The sequence below is a fragment of the Ursus arctos genome, unplaced genomic scaffold, assembly GCF_023065955.2.
Source record: "Ursus arctos isolate Adak ecotype North America unplaced genomic scaffold, UrsArc2.0 scaffold_33, whole genome shotgun sequence".
NCBI classification, from domain to species: Eukaryota; Metazoa; Chordata; class Mammalia; order Carnivora; family Ursidae; genus Ursus; species Ursus arctos.
In genome coordinates, this window is record NW_026623019.1 from 11,532,057 (window position 1) to 11,549,180 (window position 17,124).

At 45.9% G+C, this 17,124-nt stretch overlaps 1 protein-coding gene and 1 long non-coding RNA gene across 4 annotated transcripts in view; one reads left to right on the forward strand and one right to left on the reverse strand.

Annotated features, from left to right (window-relative positions):
* The window catches only part of TRPM3 (transient receptor potential cation channel subfamily M member 3), a 262,509-nt gene that overhangs the window by 59,382 nt on the left and 186,003 nt on the right, over nt 1-17,124 (reverse strand). For all 3 annotated transcript variants that reach the window (XM_057305538.1, XM_057305537.1, XM_057305539.1), the window contains 4 exons: nt 16,842-17,009; nt 11,307-11,447; nt 4,871-4,999; nt 178-429 (listed from right to left, as the gene is read on the reverse strand). In XM_057305538.1, the coding sequence (XP_057161521.1) occupies nt 178-429; nt 4,871-4,999; nt 11,307-11,447; nt 16,842-17,009 (690 nt within the window). The remainder of the gene's footprint in view (nt 1-177; nt 430-4,870; nt 5,000-11,306; nt 11,448-16,841; nt 17,010-17,124) is intronic.
* LOC130542343 (uncharacterized) lies at nt 2,745-5,181 on the forward strand. Its single transcript, XR_008956830.1, has 2 exons — nt 2,745-2,841; nt 4,895-5,181. It is a non-coding gene; the product is annotated as an uncharacterized LOC130542343 (long non-coding RNA).

A 17,124-nucleotide genomic window follows, 5' to 3' on the forward strand; every position in this document is an offset into this window, starting at 1 on the left:
ATAGACAGAGTCAAACTCCCAAACACTCAAAAGGAATGAAAAATAAATAAATAAATAAAACACCCCCGGGACCATCTCAGGCCGTCACAACAGGCCCAAATGAATTATTTTCCTCTTCCGGTTATCGCCACTCCTCTTCTGCAAATTTATAACATGGAATCAGAGGATCCTGCTTACCATTTTTCCAATCATCATTACATATGGGCCCAAGTACTTGTTCACGCCGAAGATGTCTAGTAGTCGGATGTACCAATAAATGATGTTCACACAATAGATGACCCTCCCGTCACTCCTGAAGGGCTGGTCTTGGAGACGAAGGATCATTCCCACAGAGAACAAAAGGATGGCTATCAGGTCGGTGACATTCCAGTACTCCTGCAGCCACACCTTCACTTTCTGGAGCAACTTCCCTGGTTCTGACATCAGTATCTAAAAGGCAGGAAAGAGAGTGGGCTTAGGTCTGATTTCAGTCTATGATTTCAGTCCAGTTGGAAAGTGCCTGGTGTGGTAGTCGACATCAGTCGCTTGTTTTGTTTACCTGCGTCTAGTTGAATACATGCATGCTATGAATATACAACTGAGCTAAACCGAGGCCATGCAGATACAAACATTCCAGAGGCAAATATAAGCAAGAAGTTTGCTCCTTTGGGTTGCCTCACAATTCTAAGACACGCATTAGGGTTTTGCTATAAAATTTACTGATTCCTAATATACTGTAAATCTCTGAAATTCTGCTCCATCTCAGTGCCACCATATTGAGCTATTCAGATCCCCAGGGAGGACTCCTTCGGTCTTCTCTTCACATCCAGAGAACTGCATCAATATCACCTCTATTTCTAAATACAATCTGATCCAACCACTTCTCACCACTACCCACTGCTGCCACTCTATTCTAAGTCCTATCACATCAACCAGCTGATTGCAACAGCCTTCTGACTGGTATCGCTGCCACCACTGTTGCCCACCCTTGCTCACTCCATTCTCTGAGGAGCGCACAGAATGATCTTTAAAAACCGAAGCCATGATCTGGGTGGCGATTATACAGTTGTATGGGTAGACAGAAACTCATCAAGCTGGACCCTTATGAGTTGTTCATTTTCTTACAGGTAAATTATACCACAATCAAAAAAAGAGAGACTTGAGAGATGCATGAGGAAAAATAACAACAACAAAAACTAAAGCAAATTGTGATAAGTGAATATTTAAATCGCCTGATGGCTTCCAATACAAATAGAGAAAGATCCAAACTCCTTCTGGTGGCCTCATTTCACATCCCACCTTATTCTTGCCATTCCACACCTGCAGACGCAGTGGTGTGCTCTTCAGCAGAAGTCCGTTCTATGCTCAGGATATTTGCGCTTGTTGGATCGTTGGGCATCTTCTTCTCCCAGATATTTACATGTTTGGCTCCTCCTCGTCCTCCACATCTCTGCTCTAATTTCACCTTCTTAGGAAGACCTTCTTTGACTACCCTACCTGCAGGGGCCGCCCCATCCCCAAGTCAGTCACTAATATATTATTACCCTATCTTAGGTTTTGAAGATTTTATCACTATATGGAATTAACTTCCGTATGCATGTAAATATGTTGTATGTGACTGTCTACCTAACCATCATCTCCACTAGACTGTAAACTCTGAGGGCAGACCTTTTGTTCCCCAGGGCCTGTTACATAATAGATTCTCAATAAATGTTTGTTGACTGACTGCTCCATAGACACCTACCTCACAGCAATTCTCCCCTCCCTCCTATATCATTACCGGCTGGTGGGGCACTGCTGCCACACAGGCTCTATGAAATGCACAGTTGGATAGTGGGAGTTACCACCCATCCCACAGTACAGCTTGCCAGCGGATGTGAGGAGCCAGGGAGGCCGGCCTAGTGAGGCTTGTAGAGCTGGGCTACCTTCACGAATCCTGTGTTTACCCTGAGACTTCCCTCCCTTTGAGCTCACCAGCCCTGCTTTCCTAACGCAGGACCCCCTCTCAAAGGAGAGGAAAGCAAAGACAGGGGGTAGGTCTAATCTGCAGCTATTTATTGGAATCCTCCTGTCCCTTTCAGTGGCTTACCTTGGCTTGAAATATTAAGGAAGGGAGGTTTTAGGATGAGGGGTTGGAGTGCTGCGCGATACCGGAGCCAGCTGGTAGCCCCCTGCTTCCTCCTCTGCAGTGCTGCATTCCTAAAGCCCAGCCCAGGGTTTCTTAAACTTGAGCATGCAGGAGAATCACCTGGAGGGCTGGTGAAAGCGCAGATGGCTGCGCTCTATCCCCGGAGACTGCTTCGGTGTGCCTCCTGTGGGGCTCTTCTAACAAGTTCCCAGGTCAAGTTAGTGACGACAGGTTGAGGACACTGTCCTACCCATCAGGGATTCCCGCACCTGCTGTCGTCCTGGTGGCTTCTCACCGGGCTCCATCTTAACTAGGAAAAACTCCCTGCGCATGGGCGGGCGGAGGGGGGTGTTGGGAAATGACCTGGAGTTTTTCTAACCCTGGGTCCACACTTTCCTACAACTAACTGGTCAACACAAAGGTTGACTGCTTCATTTTTTAAACAGCACAAAATTTTTGTGAAATCTCAACATAAACAAAAGAGGCCAGGGCGGAGCTGCTGCGGTGAAGAGGAAGCGCGGAGACCCCAACCCGAAAACTTCTCCCAACAGGCTCTGAGGGGGCGTGGCCGCGGAGAGGGCGTGGCCTCAGGGGGCGTGCCTGCGGGCCGCGCCGTGCCCTCGCGGGGTTACGGGGAGGAGGGTCCGGGCGGGAGGACGTCCGCCCACGCGCGCTGTAAACAGTCCGGGCTCTAGAGGGATCCCCGCGGCTTGTTTTGGTGACTGCGCGCAGAAGTATGTGGTGCTGGGAATGGGAGGGCCGCCTGTGAAACCACAAAGCTCTACTTGTATATCGGGAGGCCGGGAAGCCTACAGACTTTTCCACGTTTCCAGGATCTTGCGTGCCCGCGCGCTGCGGGAGACGCGGAGGCGGGACCTGTGGGGTCCTCAGCCTCGGGGCGGTTGAGCATCTCTGACGGGTCCAGGGACACCGGGCGGGGCGGAGGGCGCCAGGCCAGCAGGAAAAGGTCGGACAGGAAGGTGGTCAGCGCCTCCCTGTGCACGGTGTCCTCCGAAGCGGGGACTCTTGGGCTGACCCCCTGCTGACCCGAGCCTGCAGAGCCCTGTCCTGTCCGCTGTTACATGCCGCCTCAGGAGAAATGGATATCCAGGCCGGGAGGTTCCTGGCAGTCCTCCTGCTTGGCAGCCTCTTCCAGAACAGTCCGTGGAGTACAGACTGCTCCCTGTCTTCTTCCAGTCTGGTCCCTGAAGGGATTCCAGTCTCCCTGCCCAAGTCTTTCCCTTTTCTGCTTATCATGGGGAAGGACTATGTATGCATCAGGGCGTTAAATCACGGGAGAGGAGCTGGCACTTGGTAGCAGCAGAGCCCTTAGCAGTAGCAGGCCTCAGTTCTCAGAGAGCTACACAAAGACCACAGCAAATTTATTACAGTTGTTCAGTTCACAAATGGGAAATCCACAGCCCTGGTCAGGAAGTAGAAGGCACTGTGAATAGGAAGACCTATGAGTAGACCGTCAGTTAGAATAAGGCCAGGGAAGGCATCCATTAAAAAAAAAATCCAGTCTCGTAAAATGGGACTAGTGTATACCTTCAAACTCTCAGGATGGGGACATGCCAATTAGAATTTAATTATCCCCAAAGCAGTTTAAAAACCCAAAAGAAGGGCTCTAAGTATATTTGAGAGATTTTTGGGGGTGGGGGGAATCCAGTATGATGGCATCTAATAGATACTGCATCTTTTTCTGGAAAAGAACATTCGAGAGCTATAACCTAAGATACCAAGGGTCTTTTAACCGGTCCTGGTAATGAAGGCAAGGGTGAACTTATGAATTTGTAGGAATCCTTTCTTCTGTGGAGCCCGATATATTTTCCCACTCACTATAGTATAATGAGTAGGATTGTTCCAGAGCTCCTGAGGGTGCAGTGGACTTGACGGAGAGTAATTCTTCCAGAAATTGCCTGCTGACTGTGGTTCCAGGGGGAAATGCAGAAGAATCATCACACCGCAGGAGCCAGCCTTCCCTCCAGCCTAGGGAATGGGTTTGTGGAGCGGGTTGAGCAGGGTTGCAGAGCCCTCTGGTGGACCCTTGCTTGAACACATCATTTTAGCCGCTCACATTCTGATGGCCCCTGAGGCTGGCTTTGACTTCAAGTCAGTCCTATGGCGGAGGGGTTACGATGGCTCCTTTTACAAGACGGGGATTAGGGGGAGATGAGGGGGACTCACAGCCTCAACTCAAAGAACAAGAAATATCTTCATTTCACCTCAGTGATGCCTAGGCTGGTGGACAGGCTCGTGCTGAGCAGGTGCATAATAAATGTCGAGAAGGAATAAACCAGAGGATAAATTAAGGAACAAAAGCATAGTTCCTCCTCCCAGAGCTGCCGGAACCCATTTGAAGAATCACAGGTATTGCATGACAGTGTCCAAAGAGACCCAGAGGAAAGGTTGCAGTAGGAGTTAAAAGTGGAAAGATGGAACAATTTGAGAAGTCCTGTTTACAGAGTTGACAAAAGAGAGGCGTAAACACTGTCGAAGACATTGGGGCAAGAGCTCTGTGGGCAAAAGCTAGAGCAAACCCCAAGCATGCACGGAGCGGCACCCTATAAACACACCACACACTGTGATGCCTCCCCAGGTTTGTCAGCAGACCTCAAGGCCAAGTCCGTTATTCCTACGGCAGCAGTAGAGAACACAGTTTCTGGCTTAATTGGGATCCCTAGCAGCCACCTCTCCCTTCCACCCACAGGTGTAATGAACCACCGTCTTTCTCCGAATGTTCTCTTTTATGAAAGCAGTTACCTCTCTCATCTTTTCTATTCCCAGGGTGAATATGTAGGAAATGACGATCCATTCCTGCGTGGAAGGCCAGCGCTCCATCTTCACTAACACGATGTAGTTGAAGAGCATCAGGTATCCGATGTACGCCAGCTGTAAGGAAACAGAGTGAAGTGCTCTGGCTTTGAAGACCCAGGAGCCCTGCCCTCGCGCAAGCCCACTGCCCCAAGGACGGAACAAGGTCAGCAAGCAGGCTCCGAATTCATGACAAAATTAACCGCAAAGCTTTCAACTATTCAAAGAATTAAAAAAAAAAAGGACTGTAATATCGGAAACAACGTGATATGCTGTCTTCCTTTTGACCCTTATACGTGTCTCTGTCCTTTGCTTATACCTCTGTGTCATGATGCATCGTTTTGTTTTGCAATTACCCAGTTTCTCGTGTTTTTCTGGCTAAAAAGGGAATCTCTTCTCTCAGGACTGTTCTTGCTCATGCCTGAGCCTCAGGTCCTTGAACTAGGGCACACAGTGGACTGGTGCCGAATGGATGCCAGGTAGATTAAATGTCTGTAGAAAGGAAAGGAAGACACAGACTGTACTTGTAAACTGGTCAAACCAATATAAAAATAGACTGGACTATATCTCAAGGTCCCCCTTGAATTCTTTTCTGAGTTCATGTCTTCTTTTTCTCCTACCTTAATGTGCTTGGTTTGGTGAGACCCTGGGAGGGTTTTATCTATTTTCCACTGCACCGCCTCCCCACCCTATCCAAGTTGGGATATTCCTCCCTGGTTTCTGCCTTTTTGAAAGAAAACAAAAGAAGATAAAGCGATTTATAGAAAGGAGCGGGTGTGTGTGGCCGACCGTGGCTGGGAGTGGGGTGTCATCCTCACGAGGCTCTAGCTCCAGAGGCTGAATCCTGTCAGGACTGGCTGAAGTGCTAGGTGTCCGAGAAAAACTCAGGGCTCAGGTTTGGTGACTGTCACTGGAGGATTCAGTTATGTCTGCATGAGTGGGTGGAGTGGAGGAGGGCTGCTGAGGTTCTTATGCAGGGGGCCAAGGAACCTCTGGAGAAAAAGTCCCCCTCGGGGAAGTGGCATATAAGCTCAGCCTTTTCTAGGCAATGCTTCAAGCTGACTAAGGCACCTGCTGGCTTTGGGAGGCCTTCGGGGCTGTGAGTAGGAACCGAGAGTGAGTTTATTCCTATCTGCACTCTTCAGAGCCCACATAGCAAAGAATAGGACACAGTGTGGGCGAAAGGGTTGAGGCCGTGGAGGTACAGTGTGACTTTGGAGCCCTGGAGGCAGCTTAGCAGGTGGGGAAAGGCCCAGCGAGGCTGGGAGACTGAAGGGGAAGTAATGAAATGCTGCATTCTCTGCTAATGGGGCCATTCACTCTCTTTCTTTCTTTCTTTCTTTTTCCTTCCTTCCTCCCTCCCTCCCTCCCTTCCTTCCTTCCTTCCTTCCTTCCTTCCTTCCTTCCTTCCTTCCTTTTTCAATAAAATGAATACGTAGATTCTTAATAGGAGTCAAAGGTATTTTTAAAGACCTTATTATGTTGATGCATTTACAGACACAACCCTATAATTTCTGTTCTCTGGCAAGGTGAACAGACGTCAGAGTTCCATGAGATTAGGTGCGGAAACTGTGGAGAGGCCCAAGGGCCAGCCGTCTCATTCTCCACTTGACGGACGTGCTCTTGTACGCCCACCCCTTCAGGGACTGTCATTCTATTCCACACGTAGGTCCCACTCCTCTGCTTCGGGATCGTCAGCACCCTGTGCAAACCTCACCTGAGAAGTCTACTCTACTGGAAATCACGCAGGATGCTGTTTAAAATGTTAACTTGGTTCATGTGACTCCTGTTTACCATCATACACTGGCATCCACTCTCTGGTCCCTGTTAGTATTTCTCAAGACGCAGTGGACTTCAATGGCTACACTCTAAAACATATTCTCAGCCTCCTTCCAGCCTGAGATTCTTCTTTCTGGTTGCTTCTTTTTGTTTGTTGGATCCTATTCCATTGCTTCTAGGAGAAACGAATCTCCTTAACTGCCCTGGTGTTTATCATTTTACCCAATTCGTTGCAACACATTCCAAAGCATTATCTTCTCTCGTCACATGTAGGCCCAGTGACACCCACAGCATTCTTCCAGAACCTCTGCGTTTTAGCTTTAACTCCTCCAACCTGCTTCTGTCCTCCAGATACAAGTCTAGCATACTCGTTTGGTGAAAGGGATGCAAACGCCCAAGTCGGTGAAACTTGGATTTAAATCCTAGCTCCAGTCCTTCCAAGCTGTATCATTTTGGGTAGATCACTCCACCTGCCTGGACCTCCATCCTGCGGTGATGGCTACTGAACTTACAGAGCTTTGGGAAGGACTGGGGGGGGAGGGGGAGGGAGAATATGTGTCCCTTTCCTGACAGTACAGGCCCAATGAACGGTGGCTACTATTTGCCTCTTTTGTCAAGAAACTTCTATTCCTCTTGTCTCCTCTTACCTCACGCCTTGCTTCCTTTTGATCCTGTTTACTAGTCATAGCTCTCCTTTTCTAAATTGCCCTCCTTATTGTTTATGCTTCTTCCACGATCAGCCTGTTCTTTAAGTCCCAGTTACTCTATAATGCTTTTCTTTCCATAATCAAGCTACAGTATAGCATTTTGGGACAACTCTCAAAATATGGATTTCCAAAAATACGGCTTTAAACGTGTTTAAATGGCACGACGGAGGACTGGCTGCTGTCTGGGAAGCAACTTATCTTAGAACTCACGAACATTTATGGGTCTTGCCGCAGATTACCTTAACGTGACATGCTGTCATATTGTGTGTGCGTGTAGACACGTACACATATATATTCTGTAAGCTTTAACAAGCTCTGTGTAGAATGTCAAAGCTTTGAACAGAAACATAACCTTATGACTCTTATTGTAGTCAGTGGGAATCCTATAAGGGTTTGTATTTTATTGGCTTCTATGTTCTTTGTATACATTTTCCATGGACCAAGGTGCACAACTCCTAAACCATGCAATGCAAGCATCAAAGCCTGCGGTAGGTCGGGTGGACCTCTGGCGGGCCTTTTCCTACTGCTGCTGGAGCGTGGAGGGGACACGTGGCATTGAAATGGAGGAAGGAGTCTGTCACTGCTGGAGGAGCCCGGAGCATGTCCCTTGCGCTCTTACTTGGTTCCTCTTTTATGCCTTGAATTGGCATTCTCTCCAGCTGGGCACTTGAAATGGCTTTCATTGCAAACCAGGTCTGGGAGCCAGTTGGATCCCTGCCTCCTTTCTTCTTGGAACAGAAGAGGACCCAACCTGCTCTTCCAGAAGCTTGCTAAGATATTACAAGAGAGGTGCGTCCTATCTTTCAGAAACTTGGGAGCATAGAAGGAGATATTTTTTTGAAATCAGAGTAGGAAATACTCCTATAGAAAAGAACACAACTGAAAGCCAAGGGGACCATTGATCTAAAGCTGAATTCTACTGTTAAGCATCTCTAGGGATTTAAAAATTGGGCACTCCTCATCTCCATGTACTTCCTTGAGGCTTGGGCTTTGCAAATACATAAATATGGATTTCTGAAAGTTGTCGTGTAAACACAACCAAACAAGACTGGGGCATCCGGTCTATAGTCAGCTGTGCAGGAAGGAGCTGGACACAGAGGCTCCCCTTCTCAGAGGCAGCTTCACGACCTGCCAACTAATGATACAAGGAAAGCAGTGTGTCCCAAGCTTCCTGGACCACAGGGGAGCTTGTTAAACCCAGAGCCTCTTCATCTCCTCCCTCGAGACTGGATTTAATGGGTCTGTGATGGGGCCAGGATTTGCATTTCTAACAAAATTCTTCATCATCATAGAAGTTTGGGAAAATACTAGGCTAAGAACTCAGCCCTCCATCTGAGGCCGTGATTCTCAACACTGGCAACCCATTACAACTACCTGGGAGCTTTGAAATATCCTGACGCGTGGGCTGTGCCCCAGACTATTGATGTCAGAATCACTGAGAATAGAACCCAGGAGCCTTTAAGAACAATAGATAAGGGTAGAGATTAAATAGAACCCAGGTGTTGTTTTTTTCTTTTTAAAGTACTCCAGGTGGTTCCAATGTGTAGCTGAGGCTGAAAACCACTGTCCAGGGCATTGGTGACTTAAAAGCATCCTTGGCTAACAAATTGCCACAGCTGAATAAATGGGGACCAAGGGAATCAAGGAAATAAAGTTAATACTGAACAAAGATCAAGGGAAAAAAAGAGATGTTTTGGAAGGATAAGAGACGTGAGTCCTGTATTTGTAAAGATGATAGATAATTCTTGATTCTACTGGTTCCTTTACGCTCTAGATCAGGAGTCAGCAAACTTCTTCCATAAAGAGCTAGAAAGTTAATTTTTGAGGCTTTGTGGGCCTGACAGTCTATATGGCAAGTAATTGACCCAACAGTTGAAGCACAAAAGCAGACAGATGACAGGTAAACAATGAATTTGGTTGTGTTCCAATCAAACTTTATGGACACTGAAGTGTGAATTTCATATCATTTTCACGTGTCATAAAGCGTTCGTCCTTCGATTTTATTTCAATTCTTTAAAAATGTAAAAACCATTTTTAGCTCACAGCCCACAATAATGGGCCTGGATGTGGGACTGGATTCGGCCTGTGGGAATGTAGTTTGCCAAGCCCTATTCTAGGCAGGGACAACTGAGGCAGCCTGGTATAAGAGGAAGGACAGGAATGTGTGCAAAATGCAGTAAAAGTATTATCTTGATAAAACGGTCAGTTTAGGGAAAGTATATGTAAAGCACTTATAACAGTGCCTCATGGTAGGTGTTCAAAGAATGATATTATCATCATTGAGTGGATAGATGAATAAAAAACACTATCGCTGTGCAATGTGACTAGCCTCGGAAAAAACAGTTACATTTATATTGTGCTTACACGTTCCAAGCACTGTTCTAAGTGCTTTACATATTTTAACACATTTAATCTTCCCTAAATCCTACAAAGCAGGTTCTATTATTATCCCCATCTTAAGGAATCTGGGCACAGAGAGCTCAAGTAGCTTGTTTGAGGTCACACAATAATACTGAGAGGCACAGACAGGATTTCAACTCAGCCTGTCTTACCCCAAAGTCCATGCTGTTCACCACTAACTTGTTTACTGCAAGGTAAAAATAATATACACATAAAATATATAAATCAAAATTATTTTTGCATGTCTTGATTTTTTTAGGGGAGGATTTTTTTCATATTCATAAATTTGAATTTTTGCTTCACTAAAAAAAATCTGATAATTATATATTGATTATACCCTCTTCCAAGACCATAGTTGAAAGCAGTTTTCAACCGGTGGCAACGTCAGTCCATAAGGGGACAAGTGACCATGTCCGGAAACAACAGTGGTTGCCACACTTGGGGGCTGGAGAATGCTACTGGCATCTAGTGGACAGAGGCCAAGGCTGCTGCTGAATGTGCGACAATGCACAGGACGGTCCTCATCCGCCAAGAATCATTCTGCCCAACGTGTCAATAGCGCTGAGGTTCAGAAAGCCTGACTGAAAGCCAGGGTGAAGTGTTAGCACCCGGGACCACACCAACACCACCTCAGCTGGTCATCTGAGTCATCTTGGCCTCAGACTCGGATTTTCCTTTGCTGACTCAGGTGACTGGTGTGTGCGTAGCTGGTTGAGAGAAAGGCCAAAAATACAGACGCCCGTCCTTCGTCCGGCACAGTGCCACCGTGGCTCGGAGAACCAGAGCTGACCTGGGCCTGAGCTCACCTTCAGCTTAAAATACCATGACACGCAGAAGTAGAAAACCAACAGTCGAGCCATTTCTACCATATCCAGGGGCTATTTCGGGGACGATCTTTCATCTCATGGGCAGAAAACTCTCGTGTGGTGGGCACCGAACCATCTTTGCCGTGCCTGTAGGTTACTGTGAGTGGCTTTGGCTGCTTTGGTTGGCATATTGTTTAATTGTGTCTGAGCAAGAAAGGTTGTTTAATGACACTCCCATCTTGGCAGCAGTCACACACTTATGCTCCCCCCCCTTTAGTGGTGTTACTTTTAACACTCTGCTCAGCCCTTACCCTTCACGTGTCCTCCCAAACCCAAGATTGGCATCGAAAATGGGCAACTCTGATCCAGCACTCATCCATCCAGAACACAGAAGTGTTTTATAAAATGACATCTATTTTCCTGCTAGACTAGACTCATACTCATCTCACCTCTATTTCTGTTAGTTCTCACTTTTATCATTTCCTTTATTTTCTTCAAGGAGGAGAAATGCAGACGCTGTGGAAGCTGCGTCGCCAACTCCACACATCTTACAGAACCACTGGGAAAAGCTTTCATTCCTGCCTGTGCGATCCTTCCATTGTGACTCACAGAGGAAGCCGCACAGGTGCACACGAACTTGACCTTGGCTCTCTGTGGTCACGCAAGAGGAAGAAGAAAAAGGAAGACGTTTACCGTGTAGAACCAGAACTTGACGATGGGTGCATTGTAGAATTCATAGATTTTTCTGCCCAGGGGGATCAGCCGGTGTCTGCTCTGAACTTCCTCTTCATCCTTCTTTCTGGAAGACTCCCCGTTGTTTCGTCCCAACATTGCCTACAGTGGAAGAGAATCAATACCATCACGGCAGGGCTCTGGAGAGCAGGAAGTTCAATGTCTCATTTTACAGATCAGGAATGCACTCTCATCGAGCTGGAGCGTGTTGTCCAAGGTCCCCAGAGATTCAGAGGTTGTGCCTTCCCTAAGTGTGCATTTGCATTACAAAGAGAATCAAAGGTTTTTGCCTGGGATGGAAGGCATTAGGGAGAGTTCTTGATTACTCTCTTTTCTTCTACCCTGGAAGCTCTGGAAGATGTGCGTGATGGAAGAGCCCCAGAATTCTGAGAGGGAGAATGAATATAGCCTGGAAAGGCCAGGAATCTGTCTTTTCTTTTCACCCCTTCTCCTTGTATATGTAATGAGATAGGCAGATCTGGATTCGAATTCTGTCTTCACTCATGCTAATGACTATTAAGTAAAAAATATGCTGGACCAGTAATACCTAAGATACCCACAAAGGTTATGAGTAATCCAGAGGCTAAGTTATCTGAAATGCCTGGAACTTAGTTAGGTTAGAAACATCTCCTCAACCCTTAGGCATAAACCTTGGTTCCCTGAGTTCAAACCCCATAAAGCCTGCATTCCTGCTGGTATTAGTTCTATGGCAACTCCTAGGCACACCGCCTTCCTCTGGGTCGGACAGCCAGCCAGGTGGGACTAGGAGAAGCAGGGCCTGACCTGGACGGGCCTCATCTCTAAGCTGTTGGAAGTTTCTTTACAAACAGAATTGTTTCCTTCTCACTCATGGCAACAGCAGCAGCAAAAACAGTGATTAAATATCACAAACAAGACAGAATTTGTGAAAAGGCAGATGCACACCTGTCTGGGCAGCAGGTGACAGGATGAGTGTCCCAGAGATGGCTGAAGATCCTATTGGGGAAGAGTTCCAGACTTCGGGTCACTCAGAAGGAGGACTGAATCCTCTCTTGGATACTGAGAATCCATGGCACCTTGGGAAAGTCTTTTAACCTCTCTGAATCTTAGTTTCTTTATCTTTAAATCGAAGGTAATAATAGCCTCTTTTATAGGATTGGTCTAGAAATCAATAAGCACCTGGCACTTAATAAGTGCTCAGTATTTCTAGCCAGTGTTTACAATGAACTGAGACTTTTTTGGGTACTCTTGACTGAAATGATCTAGTTGGGAATCTCATCAGAAAAAAGAAAAGTGTAATCAGGGTCTAAAACAGCATAATTTATTGGCTGTCTTTTTCCCCTCCCTCCCTCCCTTCCTTCCTTCCTTCCTTCCTTCCTTCCTTCCTTCCTTCCTTCTTTCCTTCCTTCCTTTCTCCCTCCCTCCCTCCCTCCCTCCCTCCCTCCTCTCTCTCTCTCTTTCTTTCTCTCTCCCTTTCCTTCCTTCCTTCCTTCCTTCCTTCCTTCCTTCCTTCCTTCCTTCCTTCCTTCCTTCCTTCCTCTCTCTCTCTCTCTCTCTCTCTCTCTCTCTCTCCTCTCTCTGTAGGTTCCATGCTAGCGTGGAGCCCAGCATGGGGCCCAAACTCACAACCCTGAGATCAAGACCTGAGCTGAGATCAAGAATTGGATGCTTAACTAAATGAGCCACCCAGGTACACTGGCTTTAATTCTTTCACTATTATTCTAAAGCAAGGTTAGTTCTACAATGTTTGGGAGATTTTATTTCATTTATTTTTATTTTTTATTATTTATTTTATTTAAATTCAATTAGTTAACATAGAGTGTATTATTAGTTTCAGAGGTAGAGTTCAGTGATTCATCAGTTGCTTATAACGACCAGTGCTCATTCCATCACGTGCCCTTCTTAACGCCTACCACTCAGTTACCCTATCCCCCATCTACCTCCCCTCCAGCAACCTTCAGTTTGTTCCCTATATTAAGAGTCTCTTATGTTTTACCTCCCTCTCTGTTTTTGTCTTATTTTATTTTTCCTTCCCTTCCCTTATGATCCTCTGTTTTGTTTCTTAAATTCCACATATGAGTGAAATCATATGATAATTATCTTCTCTGATTGACTTATTTCGCTTAGCATAATACCCTCTAGTTCCATCTAGATCATTGCAAATGGTAAGACTTTTTTTTTTTTTTTTTTGAGGGAAATGAGATTTTTATTAAATGTAAGAACAGGGCAAATCCTTCTAACTGCTCAGAGACTGACAAGGATTTGGCACAAGAAAAAGGACTGGGATATGAGTTTAGAGTTGAGAGATTTACCTATAGAAATAATTTGTTTATCTTGAATTTGAGAACTGGTAATTCTGGTTTCAAACCACCTTACTCAAGACATACATATATAAGTTTCAGCTACTTTTGTCATTGCCTCAACTATCCACCTACTCGAATATACGGCAGTCACAAACGATGAGCCTATCATCAATGGGATTTCTGGAAAAGGTAAAAAGGTAACTTTCATTCCTTTCTTGGACTCTCTGGCTAGAAGGTTACCTTGACTTAATGAATAGGTAAGATCCCATTTGATGGCTCATCCAAGCCTTTACTTTGATCAGTGAGCTGGGTCAACCTTCGTGATGGATATAGCACATTAGACTTCTATAAATATTGACCGCTGACCTCAAGAAACTACAAAGTTCCATGATATTTATCCTTCTATAATTTATAATTTATGTAACATAATTATGCTGCTTCTATTCTACTTCTTTATCTGCTCAATAATACGGTACCATTTGGAGACATAATAGGATGTTAGTAAAGGCAGCTTTGGGGAGTTTTAGGCATCTTGGAGAGTGACATCTTGGGGTAAGCTCTAGGGACCATGCCTTCCCCAAGAGAGTTGAAACAATGCCCCGGGGTCCATGGACAGCCTGGGACTTTAGTAGGCAGAGGGCAAAAAGACTTAATCTGGCAATGCAGGTAACACAAAAACAAAAACACCACAGCCTGTTTTGCCTTTATTATTCTGATACATTCCCAAGTTAATGCTTTTTTAAAAAGCTTTTCTTTCATGGGTTTAAGGACAGCATTTTCCTATTTCATTAATTCCAGCCTAAGCAGCTTAACTCACTGATTTTCTTGATTTCTCTTCCCAGTAGCCAAACATTTCCTTTGACTACATTCCTTTAGCAGAATGTAATAGGGTCAAATACAGGCAAAATGCACAATATGGATTGGACAATTTTTTGCTGGCTGGACACAGATGTCAAGTCTGGGAAAGATCTACAAAAGGCTACCCAGATGAAACTGAGACTCCTATTTTGTAATTTTGGAAGGGCCAAGGGAAAACGTCCCAGTCCAAGAAAGGATATGTTGGCTTAACACGGAAGACCAGATATAGTTCCTATGAAAAGAGTGGAGGTATGAACAGGCTGCATTCTCCAATCCTCCCTGGGGTGAACGAAGACCAGTGATCTAGCAGTGACACATCTGTCACTGGGGTCAAGGGAAACTCCCCCTGAAAGATATCTGCTGTCCATCCCTGACTTTACCAGCCCACAAGTCCCTTCTTCCATTCCTCCTAGCTCTTTCTGCCTGTGGGGGAGAAGGCCAGGCAGCACTGCTCGTGGGCTGGCTTTTACTTGGGTTCTCAGTAAAAAACAGCGGGGCTGACTTTCTGGGAAGCAGACTTTGGACCAAGTCCTCGAAGTTCTACCCAGAGCAGGAGAAGGGAGCTGCTCCTGTTGTTTTCCTGCTTCAGATCCAACCAGAAAGAATGCTGATTCACCACCTGGCTGCCTTCATAGGATCCTTCCTTGAGACTTCAAGCCATGTCATACTTGATGTAGGAGGCCCATGCATTATTTTTGGATTCTTTCTGCTATATGGTAGACTGAACCAACTGAATACCCACATTTGAGACCGAGAAGAAATTCTCTGCATCCCTGAACCTATAGGCCTCCAAGCATGGACAATGGGATCGCTATGCCTGGGTTCTAATCCTGGCCTTGCAACTAATTAGCTGGGTAACCTTGGGCAATTTAACTTATTTGAGTCTCAGCTTCCTCATCTGTTAAATGGGATAATAATAGTATCTACCTCACGGGATTGCTGTGAGGATTCCAAGAGTAAGTGTACGTCAAACATTTGTCACTGTTACCACAATATTCACATTTATCAAGGCTTAGTGTACACCTGGCCCTGGTCTAGAGAATTTACACGTACACTTTTTAAACTGAAAAACCACCTGTGAGCTAGACAATGTTCTTATTCCCATGTCAGAGGTTAAGCAACCATGCCCCAGGTCCCAGAGTGAGTAGCTGGTGGGGCAGGATTCTGACTCCGGAATATATATTCTTTCCCCCTCTATGGAAGTGTTCATAAAGATTTGGTATTACTACTACTAAGGTTTCTGTTAATGATTGAAATTTCATTCCCTATCCTTGAAGGATTTAGAGGCCAACATTATGGTAAAATCTTAGGGAAGACAGTCATCTGATCCTGTCACAGAGGCAAGCAGACCCGTCCACTTGTTTTTATAAGAATCCTGAAATGGAAAACAAACTTTTTTTTTTTAACTCTGTGAGTCAAAAACTGTGAATGATTAACCAATCTAAAGAAGGGTCAGATGCCTAAGCCTGCTGTACTTGGGGTTGGAATTGTTTCCTTTAGGAAGGAAAGATTGTTGATTTGGAAGAAAAACAATTCACAGGGTGGTCCCACCAGGATAATCATGCGAACGGCCTTTTGTCACCTGAGCAAAGCCAATTTTTGTTTTCTCTCCTTAGGGTTTTTTTGGGTCATCACAGTCATTGTTCAGGGTGGTGGGGAGAGTGGGGGATATCAAGAAGTCCTATGGAGTTGTTACTTGATGTCTTCAAAACTCTGAAGCCCTGTCTGTCCCTTTAACGGTGTGTGATATTTTTAGACTTGGATACAATCCAGTAGCAGTCACGCTGCTTGGTGGGGGTTGCGGGAAGCTGTCCCATGCCCAGCTGCCCCGTTCCCCCTGCGGAACACAAAGCAACCACGTTCTATAATTACACCAGGGAGAGCTAATAAAAGCCTTCCATACAAACCTCAAAATTCAATTAGTCCTGCATTTGTGAGCCTGACCCTGAAGACAGAAAAAGGCGTAGCCTCTGATCACCAGCGCAGTTCCAGGCCCCGGAAGCTGGCTGCTCCCAGCTCGCAGATGCCTTTGCCTCCTTCCTAGGCTCAGGCTGCTACCTCACCTGCTTGTGTACAAAACACCGCCTGTTTGGAAGGCTGAGGGTGCCTTGCTTTTGAATCTCCCTGGGCTGTCCTGTGCCACTGACCCTGGCTGAAGGATTTTGCATAGAAACAGTCCCTATAGTTATGCTATTTGTGCACAGAGAAGACACTCTTATAATACCCGGGTCTCTATACTTCAGCGAAGCACCTGGTGGGAGGGGGAGCTTGGGAGTGACAGAGTCCTAAGCCGTATCAACGGGACAAGTGGGTTAGAGTTGCTGCCCGTGGACCCTGACCGTGTAGTTTTCCTTACTGTCAATTCCATGTCCTCTTCATCTTTTTCCTTCGTGGGCTTCTCTGGCTCTTCGGGCTCCTTCTCTTGAAGGTGGATTTCCTGGGCCTGAGACATATAGGGCATGTCGTCTTTGTTCTTGAACTCCAAGCTGAGAATTGAAGGAGGAAGTAGAATTCCCAGAATTACCTAAAGTAATAATAATGATAATAATAATAATCACATTTAAAGGATTAAGATTAGGGTGGGTTTTTTTTTTTAGAATCAGAGGGCCTAGGGTGGTGTGTGCACGTGTGTGTGCGTG